Here is a 26,845-nt window from a genome sequence, read left to right on the forward strand (position 1 = left end):
AATGAGGACTCAGTTGTCTTATTTAAAACACTCAAAACTCCGTCATGAAGTCGCTTCCACCTCATCGGGACAGAGTCGCACGGCCCTGTGGGCTGGTCCGAGACGATCTTTACACCTTTCCCCTGTGGGTGCCTGGGTTCGCTGGAGCTGCTAACTTCTCTGGCAGCAGCTTAATGCATTACCTACGACACCAGCAAGGTTCCTCGTCACCCACCCTGTACACATCTTCCCCCCCCCCCCCCCGCCCCATCCTCCCAACATAGTGACCATGGTGTTTGGAGCTCTCAGTATTTGGTATCATATGAGTGCAGTTATGCAAATAGTATAATAGTATAATTGAGGCTCCATTGTTTGTAGCCAGGTTATATTTCTTCTCTTCTTTCATCGTGCGTCTTCTCAGGAGTAATAGGTGCCTCATTTTTCATTGGCAGAGTTTCCTTCGGACGGTCTCTCTATTCTCGCAGAACCTTCCAGCAGCCTGCTGATAGTCTAGGTCCCTCCCTTCAGTCGGAAGATTCCTCTTCAGTTCTACTTTTTGCCCCGTGAAATTTTTTTCCCGGGTCCCAAGCTCCAGGTCTTCCTTGATTTTTTTGTGCTTCATGTTAATTTTATTAGAGCACCTCTTGTTGGAGTGATTTCCCAAGGAAGGAGTAGAGGAGAAGAAAATGTTTGAGCCCTTTTAGATGTAAGACATTGTAATTCTGCACTCATCCTTCTTCAAGCTCCACAGAGGAGACCGTTTGAAATGGACGATCATTGTCCTTCAGCATTTCGAAGCGATTTCTCTGTTGCCGTCTGGTTTTCGGTAAAAACCATCACCAGCGTCCATCGAGTGGGTTCTAGCTCACGGCAACCCCGTGTGTAGCTGAGAAATCGGACGCCACTTCATTCCCGAGCCTTGGGAGTTTGTACACGCTTCCTTTGTTCTGTGGAAATTTAGTTTACTGTAAATTTAGTAAACTTCATAGTAATCTTACTAGTACATTTAATAATAGTACATTTAATTTACTTTCTGATCTGTTCATGTGCTCCTGTCAGGGCTTTCATTGTTCCTCAATTACAACGAGCCTTGAATTCCATGGTGTCGTCTGCCTGTTCTACAAGAACACAGTTTTAGTTGCTGCTGGTGTGTCTATAGTCGCTGATTTTGTCAAATATTCTGGTGGTTGACCTACAATATTGTGATAATTAGTATTTGCTAACCTAAATCAATAACTTTTTTGAGAATGAAGTAGCAATGGAAAGAAAAGGGGAACAATTTAAAGTGTCTTCCACTCAGTTACTAATCATGTTGTAACTAATAATGTGGTAATCCATCGTAGAAAGATTTTTCACAATAATTTTGTTTTCAGTCTAATCTAATCTAAGGCATATCAAATTTAAGCCACTTGCAACTATATTTATCACATGTCATTCGATGATTTAAGATTGGTAATAATCTTTACTAAAGATTCCGTATGGACTAGTACAGCCAACTTGATGCAAAACCTTCATGACCGTACCCTGAAGGAGCCTGGTGGCATAGTGGTTATGCATCGGGCTGTGATCTACAAGGTCCGCAGTTCAAAACCACTGCCTGCTCTGGGGGAGAAATTCAGGGATCTCTATTCCCATAAGAATTTACAGTCTTGGAAACTCACAGAGGAGCCTCGCCCCTGTTCTGTTGGATCATTAAGAGTTTGGTTTGGGTTTTGGAATGAAGATAGCACTTCCTCTCCGGCCACAATAACTGGCAGATCTTGTGAGTTAACTTCTGGGTATAAAAATCGACCTCCTGTTGAGACCCACTGTTCTAATAAAACTCTATATGCCCCCACCCCCACCCTCACTCCCTCCATCCGGAGTCAAAGTCCAAATCCTTAACATGGCTTGTTTCTCTCTGATCTTATCATCTACTGTTCTTATCCAAACACCTCCTTGCTCAAACATGGCAAGCGGGCTCAGTTCTGCCTCTAGGCCAGTGGTTCTCAATCTTCCTCATGCCCGGATCCTTTCATACAGTTTCTCATGTTGCGGTGACCCCCCCCCAACCATAAAATTATTTTTGTTGCTACTTCAGAACTGTCATTTTGCTACTGTTGTGAATCAGGTGACCCCTGTGAAAGGGTTGTTCGACCTGTAAAGGGGTCGTGGCCCACAGGTTGAGAACCACCGCTCTAGGCCTTTGGGCTGCCTGTGGGGTCAGATAGCTGTAAAGCTCACCCCCTCCTTGGGTATCTCCCCCCCCCCATCACCTTCCCTTGAGGCCTGATCTGGTGACCCCAGCTAATGATAGTATCAACCGCCACCACTGTGCTCCTACTGCGTGTGCTTCCTGTCGCCCTGGCCCTTTTCGACTTCTCCTGGTGCCCGACGGCATGCCCACCAACTACCCACCAACCACCGTAGGTGCCGTTGAGTTGACTCCAGCTCATGGTGTCCCCGTGTGTGAGAGGAGGGCTTCCCTCCGTCGGCTCACAGCTGTGACCGGTCAGAGACAGGTTGGCAGGCCTTTCTTCCAAGGTGCCTCTGGGTGGCTTCGGACTGCCTGCCTTTCAGTTAGTGGCTTAACCATTGCGTCGCTTGGAGATTCCATGGTGAAACTGGCTTCTTTAACCTGTTTATGGCTTATTGTGGGTCTGCCTCCACAGTCATGTAAGCTCCCCCACAAGCAGAGGCTCATCTGCTCTGGTCCCGACTGCAGCTGTGGGGCTCAGAGCAGTGCTCAGAACCTAGTAGCAGGTGCTCGCCAAATATTTGCCGACCAAATGCATTTATTTCACCTTCACACTAACCTTGAAAACGAACATGTGTTACCCCCGTATTATAAACGAGGAAGCAGAGCCTCAGGAAAATTACATGAATCGCCCCAAATTGCAGGGGCAACACAAGGTTGTCCCCCTCGTAGCACACACCTGTTACCTGGAGTAACCATGACAACAAGATTAATGGTACGGAGTCTTGTGATTGGTAAATTAGGAAGAGCTTTTTGTTTTGTAGCGGCATCTTTGCCTTGCCGAAGGATCCCCTTCAGGCCCGAACTACCTTCTGGAGGTCATTTCCCACAAGCTCTGTCTTGTCTGCCTTAGGAGGTTTGGCGAAGCATCCTGGAAGGGGGCAGAGGGCAGGGAGTGAGCAGGCTGGGAGTATGTCTGAGTAGTGCCTCCTCAGGGAGGTCCTGGAGGAGGGGGTGTCCCCCAACCCCTAGCAGGAGCAGGCAAGGCTCCTGCACCAACCTCTCCTTACAGCAGGTTGGAGTCTACCCTCTGCCACTCCTGCTCTGAGGTGTCTGTGGGTTCAGATGTCAGCTCAGCAAAGATGCTGGCCATTTCAGGAACCAGCAAACCTTCTGCATGGTCCCAAGATACTTCTCACCCAGACTGTCCCCTCTCCCCCACCCCTCCTGTCCCTAAATTGGGAAATCAAGCAAGCCTCAAAGTCTAATCTCCAAGCTGGTTTGTGGCTGCAGCCTGGAGGTCTCAGGGGCTCACACCTGCTCCTTTGGTGTTCAGCTAGAGGCATAGGGAGGTGGGTTGAGCCCAGAAAATATCAGGCATTTTGGTTTAAAGTAGAGATGCCAGTAACAAGAAGACAGACAACGGGGCCTCCCCGTCTTAGCTTCTCAGTCTGAGTGGACCAGCCAGTGTATCTTATTGCCTGCCTCTTGCCCCCACCACCACTGACTGCTTCGCATCCCAAGTGGATCTTCACTGTGAACCTGGTTGCAGATTTATGGAAGTTCAAACTACTCGCCAATTCTGAACTGGTAGGGACATGTACTGCAAAGTCAGCTCCAAGGGAGAAAGACAATACTTTTCCCTGATCAGCGTCACCATCTCAGAAACTCTCAGGGGCAGTGCGACCTGCCCTGTAGGGTTGCTATGAGTTGCCACTGCCTTGATGGCAGTGAGTGTGGTTTTGTTTGGGGGACTAGTGGGTGATGTCTGCTGCCACTTCTACATCAGGGCGGCTCCTGGGTCCTGCCCACATGCTGAGAGTCAGACCTGAGTCTCCCTGGTCTACCATCAGGCAGGCGGGCCTCTCATTTTAGACCATCTGACCCCAGGAGAGAGATCCTTCTCCTTCCTGCCTCTCCTGCCAGCTTGTTTTCCTCTGGATACTTAGTGCATGTCCCGCAGGCTTCCATCTGACTCGCTCATACCCGGACGTGGTGCTGCATTTAAGTTTTTCTTATGCATAACTTTGCCACTTTTCACGGGATTGATGACTTTTTAGTCAAAAGTAAGCTAGCAAAGCACTTGCCCTTTGAACTGTTTTTCAAGGACACGAATGACATTCACCATGTTGTACAATGATTACCACAGCCCATTCCGAAGGGCTTTCCTAATCCCAAACGGAAAGTCAACACTCCTGCCCATTTCCTTCTCCCCTGCGCCCCTTGCTACTAATAAAGTCTTATTTTAATGAGATCAGGCAATATTTATCTTTGTTGCTGCAATATTTCTTTTTTTGTGGCTGACTTACTTCCCTCAGCATGATGTCTTCAAGCACCCCCTCCCCCCCATGTTGTACCATGGATCAGAACCGCACTTCCATTGTGGCTGAGGGACAGTCAGTTGGACGGAGTCACGCTGGACCGTCACGGGGAACACTGCAGTGAGCATTGGTGTGCACGTGATGACCGCCTCTGCTTTGACATCATTCGGGAATATACCTGTGGGTGTGATTGGCGGTGACGCACAGATGTCGCTGTTGCTTTCTGAGAGACCAGCCACTGTCTCCCTAACAGCGACACCATGACACCATTCTACATCCCCACCCCAGCAAGGCGCAACATCCTTACAAACAGGGATGATTTTCGATTTTTCTCCTAATAGCCTTCTGGGAGAGTGGGAAGCGGCATCTCACTGTAGGTTTTATTTGTATTTCCTAGTGACTAATGACGTGGGGTATCTTTTCATGTGCACACTGGCCATTTGTGTAGCTTCTTTGGGAGACAGTCTTTTCAAGTCATTTACTCATATTTTAACTGTGCTTTTGGCCCTTTCTGTGGATTCTTAATATATTCTTTTTTTAAAAAATAAAATAAGTATTGTGTTTTTATTTTTCTTAAAATATAGGCTTTTTAAACACAATAAATTTTACACCATTTATTTCAATTATTCATAGTCTGAATGAATCCTGTTATTTGATCACTTTAGTTATTAAGAGTCCTTTATAGAGGACAAGTATTGATATTTACCTTAATTCAAATAGCACTGTAATTACTATTGTCCTTAAGGTTAACAGAGCTTTGTATGTACAGTCAAGTTTTGTGAAAAGTTCAGGTACAGTCTAGGAATTTGTGGTTGTTTTTGAAGACTGGAATTGTCCTGCTTCAAATTTTTCTTTGAATTTTAAGTAGTCTCTTCTTTTATCAAAATATTTTATCCATTGCTGGGGGCAATTCGATTCAAATGAGCTTCTTAACTTCTCGCACTGAGACGCATCCTCCGTGCTCTCATCTAAACACTTCCAGTACTCATCTCGGGCTCCCCAGCAAGCCTGCCTTTCTTTCATAGACGGGGCTGCCATTCCCAGTGGGATCAAGCTCGTCCGGTCTCGGCGCAGTGCAGGGCTAATCGCGTCCAAAGACCTCTCTACCATCAACTCGACAACACGGGCTTCCGAGGTTCACCTCCCGCAATCAATCGCTCGGTTCCCCTCTTAATATATTCTTGATAGTAAATGCATACCTCTTCACTTTCTTCCTTCCTTTTTATAAATAAACTTTTTATTGTGACTCGGGTAGAGGGTTGACATTTTTCACTTTCCTGAGAAAGTCTTTTAATGCACAAAAGTTTTTCATTTCCATAGTATGATTTTTCTTTCTTTCTTCTTCTTCTTTTATTTTTTACTTTTGCAGAGTCCTGGTGGGTTTGCGGCTTATGCTTTGCACTGCAAAGGTCAGCAGTTCGAATCCACCAGATGAGACTTTCAACTCTTGTAAAGATTTCCAAAACACTCGATGCCATTGAGTCAATGCTGACTCATAGTGACTCCGACTGTGGGTGTCTGAGACTATAACTGTTTAAGGGAGTGTAAAGCCAGTCTTTCTCCCCCAGAGCTGCTGGTGGTTTCGACCTGCTGACCATGTGGATAGCAGCCCAATGAGAACCACTACACAGCAGGGCTCAGAATCTCACGTGAGCAGTTGCACTCTGCCTTACAGGCAATTCCGACTGCGAGTTGGCATTGACTTGACAACAGTGAGTTTGGGATTTTGTTGCTTCGGTGTCCTGTCTAAAATCTGGGCCCTGGGGCTCTAATACCCCTGTGCTTTGTTCTGAGAGTCTTGTGACTTTGGGTCCTTATATTTGGCCACTGTCTCTTTTGAGTTGAGGGGGCAATTCATTCTTTTGCATGTGGAGATCCAATGGTCCCAGCACCATTTGTTGCCCATGCTGAACGGACTTGACATGCTTTTAAAATACCAGTAGGCCATATATTTACAAGTTTATATCTAGATTCTCAGCTCTATTTTCCTGGTCTATATATTTGTACTTATTTCAGCACTACACTGTTTTGATGACTGTAGCTTTATAGATGATTGAAATCTAGAAATGCGAGTCCTTCCAGCTTGTTGTTTACTTTCAAGATTGCTTTGGCTATGTGGAGACCCTCGCAATTTCATATGAATTTGAGGGTCAACTTTTCCATGTCTGCAAAAAGTCCTGTTGGAATTTTTATACAAATTGCATTGAGTGTATAGATTGCTTTGGGTATTACTGACATCTTAACAATATTAAGTGTTCAAATCCCTGATTATGTCTTTATATATACTTAGGACTTTAACATTTCCTTCAGCAATGTTTCACTATACAAGCAAGCCTGGCCTCTGGGCTAAATGTATCCTTCCAGATGCTATTGTAAATTTCTCTTATTTTCTTAATTTCCTTTTTGTTCCACATTGCTCCTCAATTTCCACATTGTTCACTGATGGCATAGAAATACAATTGTGTTTTGTGTATCGATATTTTACCCTGCAACTTGGCTAGATTCCTTTATTATTTCTTGTAGACTTCTTGTGGCTTCGTTAGGAAATTCTATGTAGAGGATCGTGTCCCCTGTGGATAGAGATCATTTGACGGCTTTTCAGCTCTAGATACCTTTCATTTCCTTTTCTTGTCCACTTACTCGGACTGGATATTCTCTTCTACCGTAAGGCTTTGTAGAGAAGTGCAAGTGACCGCCTTTGTCTTGTTCTTGATCTTCCAGGGAAAGCTTGATGTTAGCTGTGGCTTGTAATTAATACCTTTTATCATGTTAGGGAGGCTTGGTGGCACAGTGGGTTAGGCTTTGGGCTGCTAATTGCAAAATGGGCGGTTCAAAAGCACCAGCTACTCACTCAGCTGGGCAAAGCTGAGCTTTGCTTTTGTCAAACGACACAGAATTCCGACATAAGGTCCCCTAGGTAGGAATCCACTTGAAGGCAGTGGGTTGTCTGGCTTCTCATGTGAAGGAGTTTTCACTCTATTCAGTTTGCTGAGTGTTTTTATCATGAAAGGATGTTGGATCTTGTCAAGTGAGGCTTCTGTATTATAATTGAGATGATCTTGTCAGTGTTTCCCTTTCATGATATTATGGATTGTATTGACCAGTTTCCTATTTGAAACTACCCTTGCATTTCTGGGATAAATCCCTCTCAGTGTGGTATAGAATCTTTTATTACGCTGTTAGATTTGGTTTGGTAGTATAATGTCGAGCAGTTTTCCGTTTATATTCATCTGGACTTCTGGGATGAGTTGGAAAGTTTAGAAAAGGTTCCTTTTCTGCTTGTAGGAAGAGTTTGAGGAGGACTGGTGTTAGTTCTTTAAATATTAGGTAGAATTTCCCGGTGAAAGCACTGGTTCTTGAATTCTTTTTGGCTGGGAAGTTGTTTCCGATGGGTCTGTAGAATAGTCTTCAGTCATTGAAGCATGTTGTGTGTCCTGAGGAGTTTGTCCACTTCCTACAGGCTGTCTAACTTGTTGACATAAGTGTTCACTCACTTTCAGCAAACAAAGTTGTATTATCTGCATGTTGCAGGCTGTTAATGAGCCTTCCTCATGCCTTCTTCTTCATATAGCCCAGCTTCTCAGATTATGTGTCAGCATACAGAGCGAATAAGTATAAAGAAAGGATGAAAGATACAGCCCCGACAGATGTCTTTTCTGATTTTGAACCACGAGATAACTACATGAGTCTAAGTATGAAGAAGACTTGAAGATTACTAATAAAGATTAAATGTGGATTTTTGAAAGTGTTGTGTTGAAGTCTCCAACTATGATTTTAGAACTATCTATTTCTCCCTTCAATTCTGCCAATTGTTTGCATCATAAATTTGATGACTGATGTTAAGTGTGTATGTATTTATAATTTTTATTTTATTTTTTTTGTATTTATAATTATTATATCCTCTTAGTGACTTGAATCTTTTTGCCATATATCCTTGTTTTTTACTCATAGCAGATTTTGGTATAAAATGTATTATGACTGACCATTTGGTAACCATTTGCACGGTTCCTTTTTTCATCCATTCGTATTCAACCTTTTTGTTCTTGGGGGCTTAAAACGTGTCTCTTGTAAACAGCTTATAGTAGGATCACATTTCCTTATGTAGATGGGTCACCTTTCTTTATTCCACCTGTACTTGCCTTTCGATTGCAGGGCTCGTTCGTGGTTAGAGTAATTTCTGGTAGGTAAGAGCCCCTGCTGCCGTTTCTCTTTTGCTTCTATGTCATTTCTTTTGTGTTCAGTTGGTTCTTGGTACAGAACCATTTTACTTCTCTTTTCCTTTTGTGTATGTTTTCCAGCTGCTTTCTTTTGGTTACCATGGGGATTATATTTGACATTCTAAATTCATTACAATCTAACTCAAATTGATACCAGTAGCAGACAACACTCCATTTCTATGTATTCTTCCTCTCCCACATTGTTATCACAATGTGCATATTTACGTTCTATGCGCCCAATAAGGCAGATTTCTAGCTATCTTTCATGCATGTGTCATTTTAAATCACGTACGATGTAACCAGAAGTGTTACAAATCAAAAATACCACAAAGTTGGCCCTTACATTTGCGCACAAAATTGCTTTTTTCAGAGGCGATTTTTTTCCTTTGTCGTGTAGTTTTGAGTTTCTGTGTAGTGTTTTTTTTTTTTTATGATAACCTCAAGATTTCCTTTAAAAAAATTTTTTTATAAATCATTTTATTGGGGAGGGGAGTCTTACAGATCTTATAACAATATAGACATCAATTGTACCAAGCATGTTTGTACATATGTTGTCATCATCATTTTCAAAACATTTTCTTTCTACTTGAGTCCTTGGCATCAGCTCCTCTTTTTTCCCTCCCTCCCACCATCATGAAGCTTTGATAATGATAAATTATTATTTTCATATCTTACACCATCCCCAGTCTCCCTTTACCCACGTTTCTGCTGTTTGCCCCCCTCAGCCGGTAGGAGGGTTTTTATACATTGATCATTGCGATCGGTCCCCTTTCTCCCACTTCTTCCTCATGGTATTGCTACTCCCATTATTGTTCTGGATTCTGTGTGTCGAGAGCTCTTAGCTGTACCAGTGTACATGCTCCGGTGTAGCCAGATTTGTAAGGTAGAACTGGGGTCATGATAGTGGGGAGGAAGAAACATTAAAGAACTCGAGGAAAGTTGTGTGTTTTGTTGGTCCTGTACTGCACCCTGGCTGACTTGTCCCTTCCTTGTGACCCTTCTGTGAGGGGATGTCCAGTTGTCTACAGATGGGCTTTGGGTCTGCATTCTGACCACCACCCCCTCTTTCTCATCTATATGATTGTTTGTTTTGGGTCTTCTGATACCTGATCCCGTTGACTCCTCTGGATCACACAGGTTGGCATGCTTCCTCCATGTGGGCTTTGTTGCTTCTCAGCAAGATGGCTGCTTGGTTAACTTCAAGACTTGAAGACCCAGTCACTATATCTTCTAATAGCCAGGCACCATCAGCTTTCTCCACCATATTTGCTTATGTACCCATTTTGACTTCAATGATTGTGTCAGGAAGGTGAGCATCACAGAATGCCAGGTTATTAAACAGTGTTCTTGCATTGAGAGAGGACTTATTAGAGGCCCAGTGTCCATCTGTTACCTTGGTACTTAACATATAAATGTATATACACAGACCTATATCCTTGTCATTATATATTAATATACTTGCATATACATGTATGTATACATGTCTTTTGCCTCCTAGCTCTTTCCTCTATTTCCTTTTACTTTACTTCTGTCCCACTATTAAGTTCAACCTTCATTTGGATCTCAGTAATTCCTCTTTGCATTTGATCAAACCCCACCAGGAATTTCACACTCTCCTTGTCATTGATTTTAGATCTCTTGTTGTTCCCTTGTCCCTGGGTTTGTTGGCTCCCCCCTTTCTTTCCCCCACCTCCCCCTTTCCCCTGTCCTCCTGGAACCATTGGTCCTGTTGTTTCTCCTTGGGATTGTTTATCTTGTCTATCTTATATAGATAGACATGAAAAAGGAAGAAGAAAAAAGGGGGTGTTTATAAATAGTTCCAGGTCTGTCTGCTGACCCTTATGTGACTCATCTAATGTGGTGCCAAGCCCTGCCCTCTGGGTCTTAAGTCTACTTGGGGATTCCTTGAGGACTTGTATTGCTCCCCGCCTTGCTGCTCTGTTGGACTTCCTTTGTGTTACACCCTGGTGTGTGTGTGTGGGTTCGGACCAGGCACAATTTCCACACTGTATGTCCAGTGCTGTCCCCTGCAGCACTGTGGGTCAGTGAGGGGAAGTGATTTCTCGTTTTGGGACCGGCCCTATGGTCCTCTCTGCCTTGGCTGCTCTAAACAGGGGTGTTGTCCTTGGGGTTGGTGGGCCAGGATGTTTCTCTCTCTCTCGCTGCTCCTGTGTGGTCTGGGCAGACTCACTGCTCTCCGTGGGCTGTATCTTCAGTGCTGTCTTCTGGAGTGCAATCTTCTCAGGTGGGGGAGTCGACGTAGCTGGGGTTGAGGCCGGTCCCCTCTGGTATGTATTATAGAGCACATCTATTGTAATGTCCTGCTTCTTTTGTTTATCTGGGGAGGTTAAATTGTGTCCTCATTTTTGAAGGACCCTTTTCTGGAATAGCGTTCTTGGTCGGCAGTTCGTTTCTTTGGCGTTTTGAGCATGTCATTCTGTTGCCTTCTGGCCCCCGTGTTCCTTAGAAGCGCGAACCCTCACTCTCACTCAGGATTCCTTGTTTGTGAGTATTTTCCTCCTCCAGCCACCCTCAGGATTCTTTTTCAGAATTTTATTGTAATGTGTGTTGGGTGTCGGGCGGGGGGCGGGGGGGCTCCTGGGGGGCATCCCCCTGGGAGTTTGTTCGCAGTTTTAATTGTGTAGCTTCAGTCTTTAATCGTATTTCAGAAGTGCTCTGCCATTATTCCTTTGCATTTTTTTTTCTGTTCTTTTTTATTCTCTCTTTTCCTTGTGAACTTCTATTATAGACACTGGTTTGCTTGGTGGTGTCCCACAAGTTCCTTTGACTCTGTTCACTCTTCTTCATTTATTTTTGTTATTATTCCTAGATTCACTAATATAGATTTTTTTCCTAGCTTCTAGTTCACGCATTCTTCTATAACAGCGGTTCTCAGCCTGTAGGTTATGACCCCGTTGGGGGTCAAATGACCCTTTCATAGGGGTCACCCAATTCATAGCAGTAGCAAAATTATTGCGATGAAGTACCAGCAAAAATAATTTTATGTTTGGGGTTACCCCAACTTGAGGAACTGTATTAAAGGGTTGCAGCTTAGGAAGGTTGAGAACCACTGGTCTATGAACCCACATCTGCTTTTTGGTCCATCCAGTCAACTTTTTTTTTCCTTCCAATTGTTATATCTTTCAGCTTCAATAGTCCTATGTGATTCCCTTTTATAGTGACTAAATCTTTGTTAACAGAATCATTTTGTTCATACACTACTTTCCTAGTTCCTTATAGTTCTTTGAACATCTTGAGAAATAATATTTTAAATTCTTCTAGTTTGTTCATTATCTAGGTTTCCACTGGGCTGGTTTTTAAAAAATCATTTTTCCCTTTAAAACATTTATCTATCTATCTATCTATCTATCTATCTATCTATCTATCTATCTATCTATCTATCTATCTAACAAGCCCTTGTGTGGAGGGCTGACTTTCAATAGATCGTAGCGAGGGAGCTGCTCTGCTACGTATGAAACCCCGACCCAGAAGCAGGTCATCTACGAATGGTCTAGCACCAGGCTCCCCACGAACGTGCGGTGCATGACGGTCGAGGAGGTGGCCGCCTTTCTGGCCGCTCCCCTCCTTTCTTTTGACGGGTCCATCCTTCCTATTTCTATGCCTTGTGATTTTGTGGTGGTGGTGGTTGAAATTGGGGTGCTGGAATTTTATAAATTATCGGTTCGAGAGCTCAGATTCTCCTCCTTCCTAAGGACGTGGATTGAAACTTAAAAAGTTGAAGGCTGTAGTAGCTGTCTGCTCAGAGACCGTCCTTCATACTTTTGCCGCGATCGCCCTCTTGGCTGTGATGGCAGCTGAGGACCCTGATCCCCAGTGTGCCCAGCTGATGTCGAAAACGAGACTTGCTTGTAGCCTCCTGGGTAGGGGTGGGGAGGAGTCTTTCCCCACTAGCCTTTGCACACTAGCTCAGCGTCAGAGCCCTCCTCCAGGATTCACACCAAGGAACAAACCCGTCCTCATGCAGTTGGCCCTGGCTCACCGTGACCCATGAGACAGAGTCGAGTGCCTCAAAGAGTTTCCCAGACCGGGATGTTCAGGAAAGCTGCCATGCTTTTCTCCTGTAACTTGCGCAAGCACCGGAATACGCCGCAGGCCTTGTCACAGCAGGCGTTGCTGGGCTCCGCAGTCTAGCAAGGGGCCCAAGAACCTACATGCTCAGCACGTTTCCAGGTGGCTGCTGGCCTGGGACCACACTTAGGGGGAAGCCCTACTGAAGGAGGAACTCTTTCTCAGTGGGCTGAGCCAAGCACAAAGCCACACCCATTGCAAGCGAATGGACTCTGGCCCATAGGACCTCAGGCGAGTCTGAGTCGACCTGAGCTCCACATTCAGAAGTCAGTCAGCAGGCCTTTCTTCCCAGGGGCCTCTGGGAGGACCCAGACCCAACACTTTGGTCAGTAGCTGAGCATGTTAACCACTAACTTCACCCAGGGTCTCCCCAGCGGATCGGGCCCGTTGCCTTGACTTGATTCTGACACATGGAGACTCCACAGAGTCAAAATGGCTCCGGAGGGCTCTCTTGGCTTTATCCCTCCAGAAGCAATTAGATACGCCTTTCCTCCCTGGAAAAAGAGCCCTGGTAGCATAGCGGTTACACATCTGACGGCTAACTCCGAGGTCGGCAGTTTAAAACCATCAGCTGCCCTGCCGGAGAAAGGCGAGGCTTTCTGATCCTGTAAAGAGCTAGTCTTGGGACCCCAGGGAGCTGCCGGCCAGTTCGTTTTCTCCATTTCTTGATGTAGCCATTGCAGAAATTAGCTCTTTCTTGATGTTTCTCGATGTCGCAGCCTTAGACATTAGCCGTGACTACCCATCAAGCTGGATAAAGATTGTGCTCTCTCATAGCCTCCTGAAGCACCCATTCACTCCCCTTCCTTCACCTCTGGAAGTGCAAGTTGCAAAGCCGGAAGCCGGGACAATGTATGTAGCTCTGAAAACCACGCTTTGCTGCCTCTAGTGATTGTGGGAGGCAACTGAAGGAGCTCCTTTTAAAAACGGGCTCTCAGGCTGGCTGTGCCTCGTCAACAGCTCGAGGGCTGTGGGGAAGTGCTGAAAGATGCCTTGGAAGATCCTCATGTGGAGCCAGCATGGAGAACGCCTGATTTAAATGCACCCCGGCCCCAGCCCTGACCCTCCTGCCTTCTGCCAGGTTTCCTCTGCCCAGACCTGGAGGAAGGTAGAAGACAGGCCTGTGTCTTGAAGAGGGTCCACCTTGCCCCAGTGAACCCAAAGAAACCTCAAAACTGGCAGGTCACCAGCCACCGGTTGCCTTAAAAAATTTTTTTTTAAAGCTTCCTTGCTATTTCTTTTTCTTTAAACAATTATTTTTTGTGTGTTGTAGACAGTAATTAAAAAAATCATTTTATTGGGTGCTCGTACAATTCTTATCACAATCCATACATCCATACATTGTGTCAAAAACATATGTACATTTGTTGCCATCATCATTCTCAAAACATTTGCCTTCTACTTGAGCTGTTAATATCTGCTGCTCATTTTCCCCCTCCCCACTCCCCCCTACCTCATGAACCCTTCATCATTCATATATATATTTTTTTCATATATCACACTGTCTGATGTCTCCCCCTGCCCTCTTCTCTGCTGTAGACAGCAATTTTTATACAGATTGTTCTGTGATACTGTTTCATAATGTGTCAACCTTCACTGAGTTCCATTCTGTTTGTGCTGGTCTTACTCGTCTATCCCCCCGCGCCTCCTCACCACCTCATCATCGGTGTGTTAGTGTAGAAGCTGGTCTCAAACAGCCGATTGTCTGAGCAAACACAGCGCTCATGGGTGACACTGTTTATTTTGTAAGCCACTCTGGTATTTAGATGAAAAGTGACCACTGAGAGGGACTTCTGTTCCAAGTTCAAAGGGTACCCGGGACTCCCGTCTCAGGGTTCCCCTAGTCTCTCTCGGTCTGATTAGTCCTTTTTAGGTTTGGAGATGTGTCACACATTCTTCTTCATTTCCGCCCAGGTCTTTGTATGATATCCCTGGTTGCCATGCGCCTTCCGGTTCTTCTCATCTCAGGGTCGATGAGGCCATGGCTCTTGTGAGTTTTTGGTCCTGTGGGCCAGTTCTTAGGTCAACCTCTGGTTTCCTTCCTTCTTTCTTTCTTTCTCCCTCCCCCCTCTGTCACCCTCTTTTCCTCCAGACAAGTAGAAACCAACACCTGTACCTGAGCTGAGCTTTCACAAGCTTTTCAGATCCCAGGTACTACCCACCAAACTAGGATGTGGAACATGGTCTTTATGAACTATGTTATAGCAGTTGATGTGTTGGTCCGGGTAGACTAGACAAACAAATGCATAGACTCTCTCCTATGTGTATAGGAAAGAGCTTGGTGTACAAGAGCAATTGAATTTTGAGAAAACATCCCAGCCCAGTCCAGATCAAGTCCATCAGTCCGATATTAGCCCATATGTCCAATACCAATCTATAAAGTCCTCTTCAGACACACACACACATGCAATGACACCTAATGCAGGAAGATCACAGGCCAGTGGGTAGGAAGTCTTGTGGATCCAGTGGCATTGTAAGCATCTCAGCACTGGCAGAGGTCTCCACATGGCCTCTCCAGCTCCCAGGGCTCTGGCTGCATCAGGGTAGCTTCAAATGGCTTCTCGTCAAAAATGTCTCCCAGGGAGTGAGCAAGTGTCCCACCTCCAGAGAGCCATTCATCTCCTTAGCACCTCCAAATGAGGTCATCAAGCTGCAACCCGATTGACAGGTAAACTCCACCCCACGTCAGTCTCAAATTACCCACAGGTGATGTAACTATCACAGTTGACCTAGTTGTCCCAGGAGACTATGATCTAAGCCATCTTTTGGTATCATTGCTACTGCTGGTTCATTAAAATACATAGTCGCGGAGCTTGACCATGGGTCTGCCGAAGCATAGATGGCGTTGGAGATTAGGAGAGCGTCCTTGGTGTTATTGCCTGTGGTGCTGAAGAGTTGGTTCTGATTCACAATGACCAGGACAGAACACTGCCCAGCCCTGCTCTATCCTCTCAATTGTTCTCCTGATTGAGCCCATCGCTGACCTCACTTCAATCTGTCTCATCAAGGCCTTCCTCTAGTTTACTGCCCTTCTACTTTACCAAGCATGATGTCCTTCTGCAGGGATAGGTCGCTCCTGACCACATGTCCAAAGTACATAAGACGAAGTCACCATCCTTGTCTCTAAGGAGCATTTTGTCTGCACTTCTTCAGAGATAGTCGTGCTGGTTCTTTTGGCTGCTGGTGGTGTTTTCGATATTCTTTGCCAGCACCATAATTCAAATGCATCAATCCTTCTGTCTGTCTGATTCAATGTCTGACTCTCACATGCATCTGAGTCTGAGTCGATTAAAATACCATGGCTGGGATCGCATGCATCTTAGCCCTCAAATTAACATCCTGGCTTTCGAAAGAGGTCTTATGCAACAGATTTACCTGATGCAATCCGTTATTTGATCTCGTGGCTGCTGCTTCCATGAGCATTGATTGTGGATCCAAGCAAGACGAAATCCTTGATAGCTTCAATCTTTTCTTTCTTTATCATGATGTTATCTATTGGTCCAGTTATGAGGATTTTATTTTTATTTACATTGCGTTGTAGTCCATACCAAAGACTTTAATCCTTGATCTTCATCAGCAGAACTTCAGTTCGTCCTCACAGTCAGCAAGCGAGCTTGTGTCCACTGCACATCACAGGTTGTTAATAAGCCTTCCTCTGATCCCAATGCCACATTCTTCATCGTCGCATCCGGCTTCTCTGACTGCTTGCTCAGCACACAGATTGAATAGGGATGGTGCCAGGCTACGACCCTGATGCACACCTTTCCTGATTTTAAACCAGGCAGAATTCCCTTGACCTGTTTGCACACCTGCCCCTCGATTCAAGCACAGGTTCTGCAGGAGCACAATGAAGTGTGCTGAAGCTCACGTTCTTCCCAGGGTTATCCGTAGTTTGGTGTGATCCACACAGTTGAGCCTCTTTGCTTAGCCAATGAGCCACAAGTAAACATCTTTCTCGTACTCTCTGCTTTCAGCTGAAATCCATCTGACATCAGCAATGATAACCCTTGCTCACGTCCTCTTCTGAATCCAGCCGGAACCTCTGGCAGCTCCCTGTCAGTGTACTGCTGCAACCAGAGAGAGTCTTAGGGTCTGTCCTAATTTTCTAGTGTTCTTGTTAAAAAAAAAAAAAAAAGAATACTACAAGTGAATACTACAAGGAAATTTATTTCCTCACAGTTCAGGGCCTTAGAAGTCTGAATTCAGGACTCGGGCTCGAGGGGACGGCTCTCTCCTTCCGCTGTTCTAGGGGAAGGTCTTTGCGATGTCCACGGAGCCTCTATCTTTCCCCTCTGTGGTTGCCTGCTCCCGCATGGTTTCTATCTGAAAAGTGATTCCCCTTTAAGATGCACCCTATACTGATCGGGCCTCGTCAACATAATAAAGTCCTATTCCCAGATGGGATTATACCCACACGTGTCGGGATTAGGCTTGACAACATTTTATTTTTGAGGGACACAATCCATTCCAGAGCCCCTCAGAGAGAGGCAGATGGTGCGATCCCCAAGTGTGATCATGATAACAGCTAGATGATGCGTCTGCTAGGGCCCAACATGGTATGTACGATTGCGCGCGTTCTTGTATCCACCTGGTAACGTATGTAGCATCTCCTCATTTTGCCAGCAGACAAATGGAGGCCCAGATAGTTTAGATGACTCCGGGAAGGTCACTCTCAGAAGTGATGAGGCCAGGAGCCACAGCCAGGCCCGTCTGACTTCTCGCCCACCATTCCTTCCTTGGGCTTTCTGAGCACACCTTAGACGCTTCCTCGGACCGACCGGCCTGCCCTTCTCACTCCAATCCAGCACTAGCCCGTCTGTGGGTCAGGGAGGAAAGGTTGTAGCCCAGGCTTTTCCACCAGCTCAGTCAGTGACCTTCTGAATCGTTCTCCGTGATAATTCTTGGGGTTGATTCAGAGACCGGTGGGAGGTCCCTAACGCTCCACTGTGGGATCTGTGGCCTTCACCCCAGGGGGTTCCTGGGCTTGGGTGAGGGGTCAGCCTTAGCCTCTTAGGCACTGGGAGCCGAGTCTTTGGTTAGGAAATACAGCTTTGAGACTCAGCCAATATGTGTTCTCTTTTCCTCCCCTCCCTCTCAGCTCTGGAGTGCACAGAAAATCAAGCAGGTAATGCCTTTTTTGATGGTTTCCCTTCCTTTCTCTGTGTTCCCTGGTGCCCTCTCCTGCCCTGTTTGGGGAGCCAGCTACCTGCCATGGCTGTCACGTTCCTCGCTTCTCCCTTGCATCTGTCCCTGGCCTTCCCATCCCTCCCTTCTCCAGTACCCCAAGGACTGGCACTGGGGCCCTGGGCCCTCAGAGCTCTGGGGAAGACCGGGACTGGGCTCCTTGCACAAAGTCCTCACGGCCTGCCTTCCCACCCGGCACTAGGCACAGGCTGTGCCTCACCTTCTGGTCTCCCTGCAGTCAGCCGTGAGGCTCACTCGGGAGGGCTGGGGTGGTTTGCGGCAAATGGTGAGGGTTTTCTTTGCTCTGAATGTGGGCGAGGACTGACCGGACAGATGGCAGATGCAGCCACGGGCTGCCTGAGTCTTCCTTGGGAGGCCTACTCATCTCCCTCCTGACTCCTCTAACACCCTGGCTCCTCTAATGCCATACCTCCCCCAACTCGGCCGCCCACCTCCCGCCACCAATCCCCGCAACCCGGCTACCAGGCTGTGCTCTCTTTCCCGGCTCCTGCCAGGCTATTCTGCATCCAGACACCAACGAGAAGATCTTCATGCCCTTTAGGATGTCAGGTAAGCCTGGGGCCCTCTGGTTGTGCCCAGCCGCAGGCCCCGCTTGTTGCAGACACTGCTGAAGGGCACCAGGCACATCTGCCTGAGGAGGGGTGGGGCTTGGCATATGCATGTCCACACTGGTCCCTTGACTAAACCCTGTAAGACTGGCCAGGCCTCGCAATCTCTGTGTTGTTGTTGTTGCTGCTTTAGTTGCCTGCCTTCTCTGCCTACTCCTCAACTTCTCTGATGGAACAAAGTGGTTAGTACCACCCTACAGGTCAAGGTGGTACCCTCCTTCCCAGGTCACACACCTCTGCCTCAGAGCAGCTGGGGGACGGCCCTTGTCCGCAGCCCATGCTGGCTTCTACTCGGGGAGGACCAGGCTTTCCTTCCAAGTCCTGCCTCCTGCTCTCCTGCCAGGCAGGAAAGTCCCCAGACCAACCCCGTTCTCTGATCCTGTGATTCACCCGCCTTTCAGAATGCCCGTGCTCTGCCGGCACTGCTGAGCCCATACCGAAGGCAGGATCTGGTTCTGGGCAGGCCAGTGGTCAGAGGGAGGAAATGAGGGGCCTGCCCCGGAAGTCTCCCAGGGAGTGGGGATAGGAGGAACAGTGCTGGTATAGGGATGGCCCCAACGCCAAAGACCCCGGCAGCATGAAGGTGAGAGAGTGAAGGATCAGGCAGCTGACCTGTCACCTGACACCAGTGTGCAGGCCAGGCAGCTAGTGTCCTGCCTCCCTCGCTTTGTGCTCAGGAACCCCCAGGCAGCAAATCTCAAAGCATCCTGTGTCTGGGCCATAAGGGCTCTCACCCTGAGTGTGGCTTCTCTGGTGCTGCTTGACCTTGGCCTCTCCCCCAGGAAGGTGGGCAGGAGAGCGATGGGGCTGGTGCAGCACACGTTTGCGTGCTCAGGCGGCTTGGCAGGAGGCTGCCCACCAAGCGGAGTGAGTGGTGGCAGGAGCCTTGTGGCAAGACGGCACCCAGGGCCCCGCTCGGCTTCACGCCTGCTCTATGCTATTCTGCAGAGGGGCTGTCTAGCCAGCGTCTTGAGGTTTACAAAGCGGTGACACTTACAGGCACTCACCTCACGTGGGGAGGAAGTACCCTCTGCAGAAATGGCTCGGGAAGCCGGGGAAGTGAGGAGTGTGCTAGACAAACACGCTGAGGGGAAGAGGTGGGAAGATGGGTGTGTCGTGGTCTGGGGGGGCATGCACCTCACAGAGGAGGTCATGGGGTGGCTGAGCGGTGCAGTGGTGGGGCGCCCGGCAGGGGCAGCCCTGACTATAAGGCACGGGCCTCCGTTTTAGAGGGAGGCTGGGGACATATGTCTGAAGCCTCTGTGCACACGGCTGTCAACGGTGGAGCTGGGGAGGGTCTGTGGGCTGAAGGTGTCTCGGCCTGACACCATCCATCAGAGCCTTGGCGAGCCCACACCCAGAAGGCCACTTCCATCCCCGGGCAGAGGCCGGCCGGTCAGACTGGGAGGGTGGTGACAAGACCTGACACTTGCTCTCCCCTCCCACAGGTTACATTCCTTTTGGGACTCCAATCGTAAGTACCTGCCTTCAAAGGATTCTTCTCTAAAAAAAGTTTGATGTGTAACCTGACACCATTGCTTATGAATATTTGCTTAATCGTTGGATTGTTTGATAAATAACTCATTTGTTGATTTAAGATAAATTCCCAGAAGGGGACGATTGGAGGAAACGGTGTAGCTTTCCTTTTAATTCTTTTGAGGGCCATTTTCAAACTTCTTTCCATAAAAGGGCCGAGTACAGGTAATGGTCCGATGAGCCTCAAAAACCATGTGAAAGAAGGCAAACACACACTAGTCCATCCTGGTGGTTCCGTGCCAGTGATACTCAGTCCAAGCAGAGCTGGAAAAACTGGGACAAGTCCCAAGAACCCTCCTCTTCGAAGGCCGGGACCGGGAGGGGGGTACGCGAAGTCGCTGAGCTCTGATGGTGCCCTGAAGGGTCACCTAGGTGATGCTTGGGTGGGTGTGTCACTTACGGGACATAGACCTTTCTGTATGTTTCTTTTACTCCAATTTTTTTAAAAAGGTAAATCTAATCTATATTCCAAACTGAAGAAAAAGAATACAAAAACCTCCTTGGGAAATAATGTTAAGAAGGCACTTTCTTTCTTTTACTGCCCAAGTTCCTTGTGGAAATGCCCTTGTAATAACTGTGTGCTGATGGCAATACTTGGGGTGGAGAAGGCACACCAGTAAAGGCACGTGCACACTCTTTGTTGGGTGCACGCTAGATTGGGGAACAAGCGATGCAGACACAGATGCAGGCATTAGGCAGTAGACATAGATATAATGGGGCGGACTAGATCATCTCATATGGACCAAACCACTGAGGATCACGGCCCTACCAAGTGGACACTGAACCTTAACCATCCCAGTTCATCTCAATTTGTCAGAGGTTAAGCCACATATAAACCTCCAAATAAAGATAATTTTAAAGCTATTCTTATATCTAACATGATGCACCTAACACATTAAACCCAAATCGCACCAGCCCCATTGACGTCTTGCATTTTATAAGTGAAGAAAGCGAAAATGGAGAAAATTTTGAGGAAGAAGTACTTATGGTAGCAAGCCCTTGCTTCTGTAGTTGGTCATATCCTCGTAGCTGGTATGTAGAACCTACTTATTTGACTACCCATTCTGTATTCCCTTTGCCTTCAGCAAGTACCTCAGCTAATCTAGTGGGTTAACCTAAATCTTTGTTCATGAAACGTCTGGGCCATCTGTAGTCATGGTGGAATTGGGTTGTCACAGTTTTCCATTGACTTTAATCACAGGACATGGTATGCTAAGAGCTATCCTAAGGAATCTCCTGAATTCCAAACATATTCTTCTTTACCTCCATGATATAATTCCAGTTTCTCCTTGGTAATCAGGATCAATCACATTACTCAGTACAGTAACTCCCTTCTTTTCTTGCCCCGCCAAAAAAAATGGAGGTCAAGTGATGAGTCAGATAAAACATTTAGAGCAAGCAAAAATCCAGAAAGCTTGCTAGAACATTCATATATATTAGATGCAAGCTACACGCCGAGGAAAATCTCCTTCAACTGATTGGCTGCTCATAGCAGATCACATCGGGGAGGTGATTACACGATATCAGATCCTGAAATGGGGGATGACTACATCATTACAGAACTGTCCAACCACGGAGAGTCGTGGTCTAGTGAAATTGATACACGAGTTTAACCAGCACCCTATTTATCAATAGAAAAGAATGAGCTACTGATACACACAGCAACAGGGAGGATCCTCAAGAACAGTATGTTCAAGAAGTGCAAGCAAGCAGACCCAACCTGCTACATACTGTAGTGTTGTCTGCCATTTACATGACATTCTGAAAAGGCGACACTACAGTGATTGAATTCAAATGAGTTGTTCCAGGGGCTGGAAAGTAGGGAAGAGGATTAACTCCAAAGAGGCATGAATGAAGGGATTTTTTTTTAACGATGGAACTATTTCTTTATTGTAAACCTATAGAGAAGATAGATTTTATTAAACATAAACGATAGCTTGATAAACCTAATTCCAAGTTAATTGGAAGCAGGCTAAGAGTACTTAGACCTTGGTGACAATATTCTAGTGTTAGTGGCGATTGTTGCACAGATTGGTGAAGGACCCCTTACTTGTATATACTTTGAAAGGTGAGTTTCATGGCGTGTGCACTGAATCCCGATTTACAAAGAAGGTTAGCAACACAGCCTTGAAGAGAATAACAAAGTTGGAGGATGTAGCATACAAAACACTTTGAAATGATTGTATTTTGGATATACAATTAGACCAAGACAGCAGAGTGCAAACACAAAGCCCTTACACCTGCACTCACCTGGTTTATATCCAAAGGCACTTCAGAAAGTTCATGTAGGGACTTCCGGCAAGAGGAATGACTAGGCAGACTTGCTACAGACCCTTTACAGCAGGGGTGGGTAGTGTCAGGCCCAGGGGCCATATAAGGCCTGAAAAATCATCGATTTCAGCCGGCTTCCCACACTTCACCAACGAGCATCAGTTCCAGACATCACACTAGGGCTGAGTTAATGTCTGACCGATGCGGCCTGTGAGCGGTGGCATAAACATCCAAAAGGTTCCCCCCTCTGCTGCTCTACAACAAAGACAGGGGAGACCAACCTAAATAGAGACCGATGATAATCCTGGGTCAGAGAAAAGGCTGGAGCAGTGGATTGAATGCTGCCGAGCCAAGTGACGAGGGCGGAGACAGACAGACGGACTGCTGGCTGCCTGTGCGGCATGGCCATCTTGCTCTTCACAAACAGTATCGATGGAGACAGCGGTCAGCAACATGAAAGCTCACCAGTGGCTGGCAAGAAGGAGGTGATCTTCCCTCGCTCCCCCGGATTCCTGGTCACCCCTGGGTGGGCAAGCACTCCTTCAGCAAATGGCTGCCCTGCTCCCAGTTGCCCTCTGGGCCTGGCATGGTTTCCTCTGAAGCATGCCCGCTGACTTCATCCCCTCTCTAGGCCAGTTAGATCCGGTGCCCTGACTCCAGATAACATCTGCCCGGCGGGACACCCCCTAGGATTGAGCTTTCTGCCCTCTCACCTGTGCTCCTTGGCGGGCAGAGGGTCCTGACCCATATCCCCACTCCTTTACTCTGGGTACCCTCCCTTCTTTTGCCCTTTCTTGGTTTTGTTTTTCTCTCTTCCCTCTTCCTGTCCTTTTTAATTCTTCCTTTACTTTCCTCTTTTATTTTTTCCACTTCTCATCTTTCTTGCGCTTTCCTTTCCTCTTATTTTTTTTTGTTTTGTGTTTCTGTATCATCTTTCCCTTTTTCCTCAATCCTAGTTTGCTTATTGGATTTTTTCCCTCTTCTAATTATTTTTATTTCCTTTTTTCGTGTTGGTTATTAAATTCTGTTTTGATTGTGACTGTTGCCCTGCGTTCCCCTTGTGTGGGGCTGGGTTCTCTAGAGAAGCAAAGCCAATCGCGCGTGTGTGCGTGTTGTAGCTAGAAAGAGCTGTGTATCCAGAAATGACTCACTTAGTTGTGGAAGTGGATGAGACCAGTCCAGTCCAGTCTGATGTAAGATAGGGGCTTCTCCTGACGCATGTAGTTGCAGGGGCCGACAAACAGGAAGCAGGAGGATGAAGCAGGAAGCCCACAGGCTGGTGGAGGCAGAGCTGAATGAAGCTTCATAGCCCTCTGAGGGCTCCTGGGATCCGCAGGCAATATAGCAGGAAGTCCATGAGCCAGTTGCATGATCCGGATCCAATGCTGATCGACACTAAAAGCAGGCTGCATCCTGAGTGAGCCTTCCCTCAGTTGTGTCGAGGCTACGACCAGAGTAAGGAGGTGGCATATGCCACAACCTCGTTCTCCCCACAACTGCTTGGCCGCTTCACAGGTGAGCCCATCGTGGAATTGACCAGATACCATGGGATAACCCTAGCCCACGCAAGCTGACATGAAACCCTGATTGTTTTCCCCTTTAGTATATTCCCCCTCTCTCTTCCTGCCCCGCTCTTTCTCTCTGTTGTGGCTTTCTCTCTCTCTCTTTTCTCTTTCTTTCCCTACCTTCTGACAGGAGCCAGCAACAATAATTATAAGCCCGGCAACACCTGTACCTTCTGCAGCCCCAACCAGGGTGAGGCCCATGACCTGCTCCTGTGCCACCTGATCAGCCATGGACAGTGGTCAACACCAGCCAGACCTGCCCTCACCTGTGCCGCATGAGCAGTGCACACATGTTCTCTGTAACACCCACCAGGAGCTGGTGGTGAGTGCCTAAGGACACATGCTGTGTCAGTCTGGGTACCTCAGAGAAACAGATCCTCAGAAACTCATGTATAAGAGAGAGTTTTATATAAAGGGTAAGTGCGCATCAAGAAAACATCCCCACCCAGTACTGCCCGAGCCCACAAGTCCAACATTTACCCATATGTCCAACACCAATCCACAAAATCCTCCTCCATCTCACAAAACACACACTATGGTGCCAACTGCAGGAGGAAAGCTGAATCAGTGAACATGTAAGCATCTCAGTGCTGGCAGGGGTCTCCACACCACTGCTACCGCACCCAGGGCTGCATTGGGGTAGGTACATGTGGCTTCTCCTCAGGGATGTCTTGCAGGACTTGAGCCTTACCAGCTGAAGCAGGGAACTAGCTAAGGCAGCTGCACCCTCATCTGACCATCAGAAAGCAAGAGACCTGAGAACTAGGAAAGCCACGCTCACTGAGCCATTTATCTCTCTGCCCTTCAATTAGCCCCACATGTGTTTATCGGCCAGGTTGGCACAATAAACTAACTACCTCACATCCACATGCAATCATCAATTAAACACAAAGGCAACACCACAGTGCCTTAGAGGCAATGGATATTTTCCGTTCACACACACACACGCACAAAACAAAGTAGAGTTGCTCAAACAAATAACCAAAACACAGAGTCAGACCCCGTCCTGATGAAGAAATGACATTGGAACTAAATAATTAGGAATTGAGAAGAATGATATTGAGGCACTTGCAGTGATTGGATAGAAAGACTAAGGAAGCTACAAACAAAGCCGAGGGAAGCAGAAATAGAATTTCAGAAAACATTACACGAACAAACTGACAATGAAAATTTTACACCATACAAAGACAACGAAAAGAAATCCAGAATTTTAATACTAAGATTTCAAAAATAGATAATACATAGCAAAGTAAAGTAATAAAATTGAATGCCTGTTTATGAGTTTGAAGATAAATCTTTCAATACTAATCTGTTAGAACAGCGGTTCTCAACCTGTGGGTCACAACCCTTTGGAGGTTGAATAACCCTTTCACAGGGATCACTGATGCAGAACAGTAGCAAAATTGTAGTTATGAAGTATCAATGAAAATACTTTTATGGTTGGGGGTTCCCCACAACATGAGGAACTGTATTAAAGGGTCGCAGCATTAGGAAGGTTGAGAACCACTGTGTTAGAAGAACAATCCGAAAAAGAACCAAAAAACAAAAACCAAACAACAAAAAAACAAAAACCAGAAGAAAGCTTTAGAATTACCGTATATACTTGTGTATAAGCTGGTTTTTTCAGCACATTTTTATGCAGTTTTGTGGTAAAATTAGGTGCCTCAGCTGATATTTGAGTTGGCGTATACTCGAGTATATACGGTATATGGGACACCATCAAGATGAATAACATATATAATTGGAATTTCAGAAAAGGAAGAGACAAACAACAAACAGAAAAACAAAGAAAGTTCTCAAAGAGTTTCTGGAAGGAAGCTTCCCTAACATCGTGAAAGACAATAAAGTATGCATTCAAGAAGGGGAATAAACCCCAAAGAGGAGAGACTCCAAAAGAAAATTGCCAGCTATGTTATAATCAAATGCTCCTCAAGCACCACTTGTCTGTCGCTCGGTGGGACCGGTGGCTCACATGTTGCTGATGCTGGAAGCTGGGCCACCGATATTTTAATGATCAGCAGGGTCGCCCAAAGTGAATTGGTTTCAGCAGAGCTTTCAGACTAGGAACAGACTGTGAAGAAGGACTGGAAACCACATATTGCCTGATCTGGTTCTCGAAAAGGACCCCTCAGGTTAGAAGCCACTCCTCATACAGCGGCGGACGAGCTGCCTCCTCAAAGTGGAGCCGACCGTAATGAAGTGGGCGGGGCAGAGCGGCGGGGAATCTTCGTTTGCTGATGGGGTATGACTCAAAATGAGAAGAGACAGCTGCAGACATCCATTATCTATCAGAACGTGGGATGTATAAAAGGAAAATCGGAAGTCGTCAGAAATGAAATGAAATGCAAAAGGATCAGTAATCAAATGGTTTGCTATGCTGGGGATGACAAATTCAAGAAGAATGGCATCATATCCATCATCAAAAAGATCTGTCTTGAAGTACCATGCTGTCTGTGATAAGAGATCATATCTATATGCATCTGAGGAAGACCAGTTAATAAGACCATTATTTAAATATATTCACCAGTCAGTAAAGCCAGTGATGAAGATGTTCAAGGCTGTACTATCTTCTGCAGTATGGAATGCATCAGATATGCAATTAAGCTGCATTGATTATGATTGGTGATTGGAATTCAAAAGTTGGAAACAACGAGGAAGGGACAATAATTGGGAAATATGGCGTTGATGTTAGATACAGAGCTGGGCATTGCATGATAGAGTTTTGCAAGACCAACAACTTCCTCATTTAAATACCGTTTTTAACATAAATGGTAATTGTACACATGGACCTAGCCAGATGAAAGACACAGGAATCAAATTGACTGCATCTGTGGGAAGAAATGATGGAGAAGTTCAATATCAGCAGTCAAAACAAGGC

At 46.4% G+C, this 26,845-nt stretch overlaps 1 protein-coding gene and 1 pseudogene across 3 annotated transcripts in view; one reads left to right on the forward strand and one right to left on the reverse strand.

The window, feature by feature from the left end:
- Nucleotides 1-26,845, forward strand: part of SFXN5 (sideroflexin 5) — a 130,436-nt gene that overhangs the window by 34,826 nt on the left and 68,765 nt on the right. For 2 of the 3 annotated variants that reach the window (XM_075556954.1, XM_075556956.1), the window contains exons 4-6: nt 17,881-17,907; nt 18,482-18,536; nt 20,044-20,069. The exons of the other annotated variant lie outside the window; for it this stretch is intronic. In XM_075556954.1, the coding sequence (XP_075413069.1) occupies nt 17,881-17,907; nt 18,482-18,536; nt 20,044-20,069 (108 nt within the window). The remainder of the gene's footprint in view (nt 1-17,880; nt 17,908-18,481; nt 18,537-20,043; nt 20,070-26,845) is intronic. 3 annotated transcript variants of the gene reach the window in all.
- Nucleotides 5,051-5,532, reverse strand: LOC142454508 (cytochrome c oxidase assembly factor 6 homolog pseudogene; annotated as a pseudogene).

The sequence above is a fragment of the Tenrec ecaudatus genome, chromosome 8, assembly GCF_050624435.1.
Source record: "Tenrec ecaudatus isolate mTenEca1 chromosome 8, mTenEca1.hap1, whole genome shotgun sequence".
NCBI lineage: Eukaryota > Metazoa > Chordata > Mammalia > Afrosoricida > Tenrecidae > Tenrec > Tenrec ecaudatus.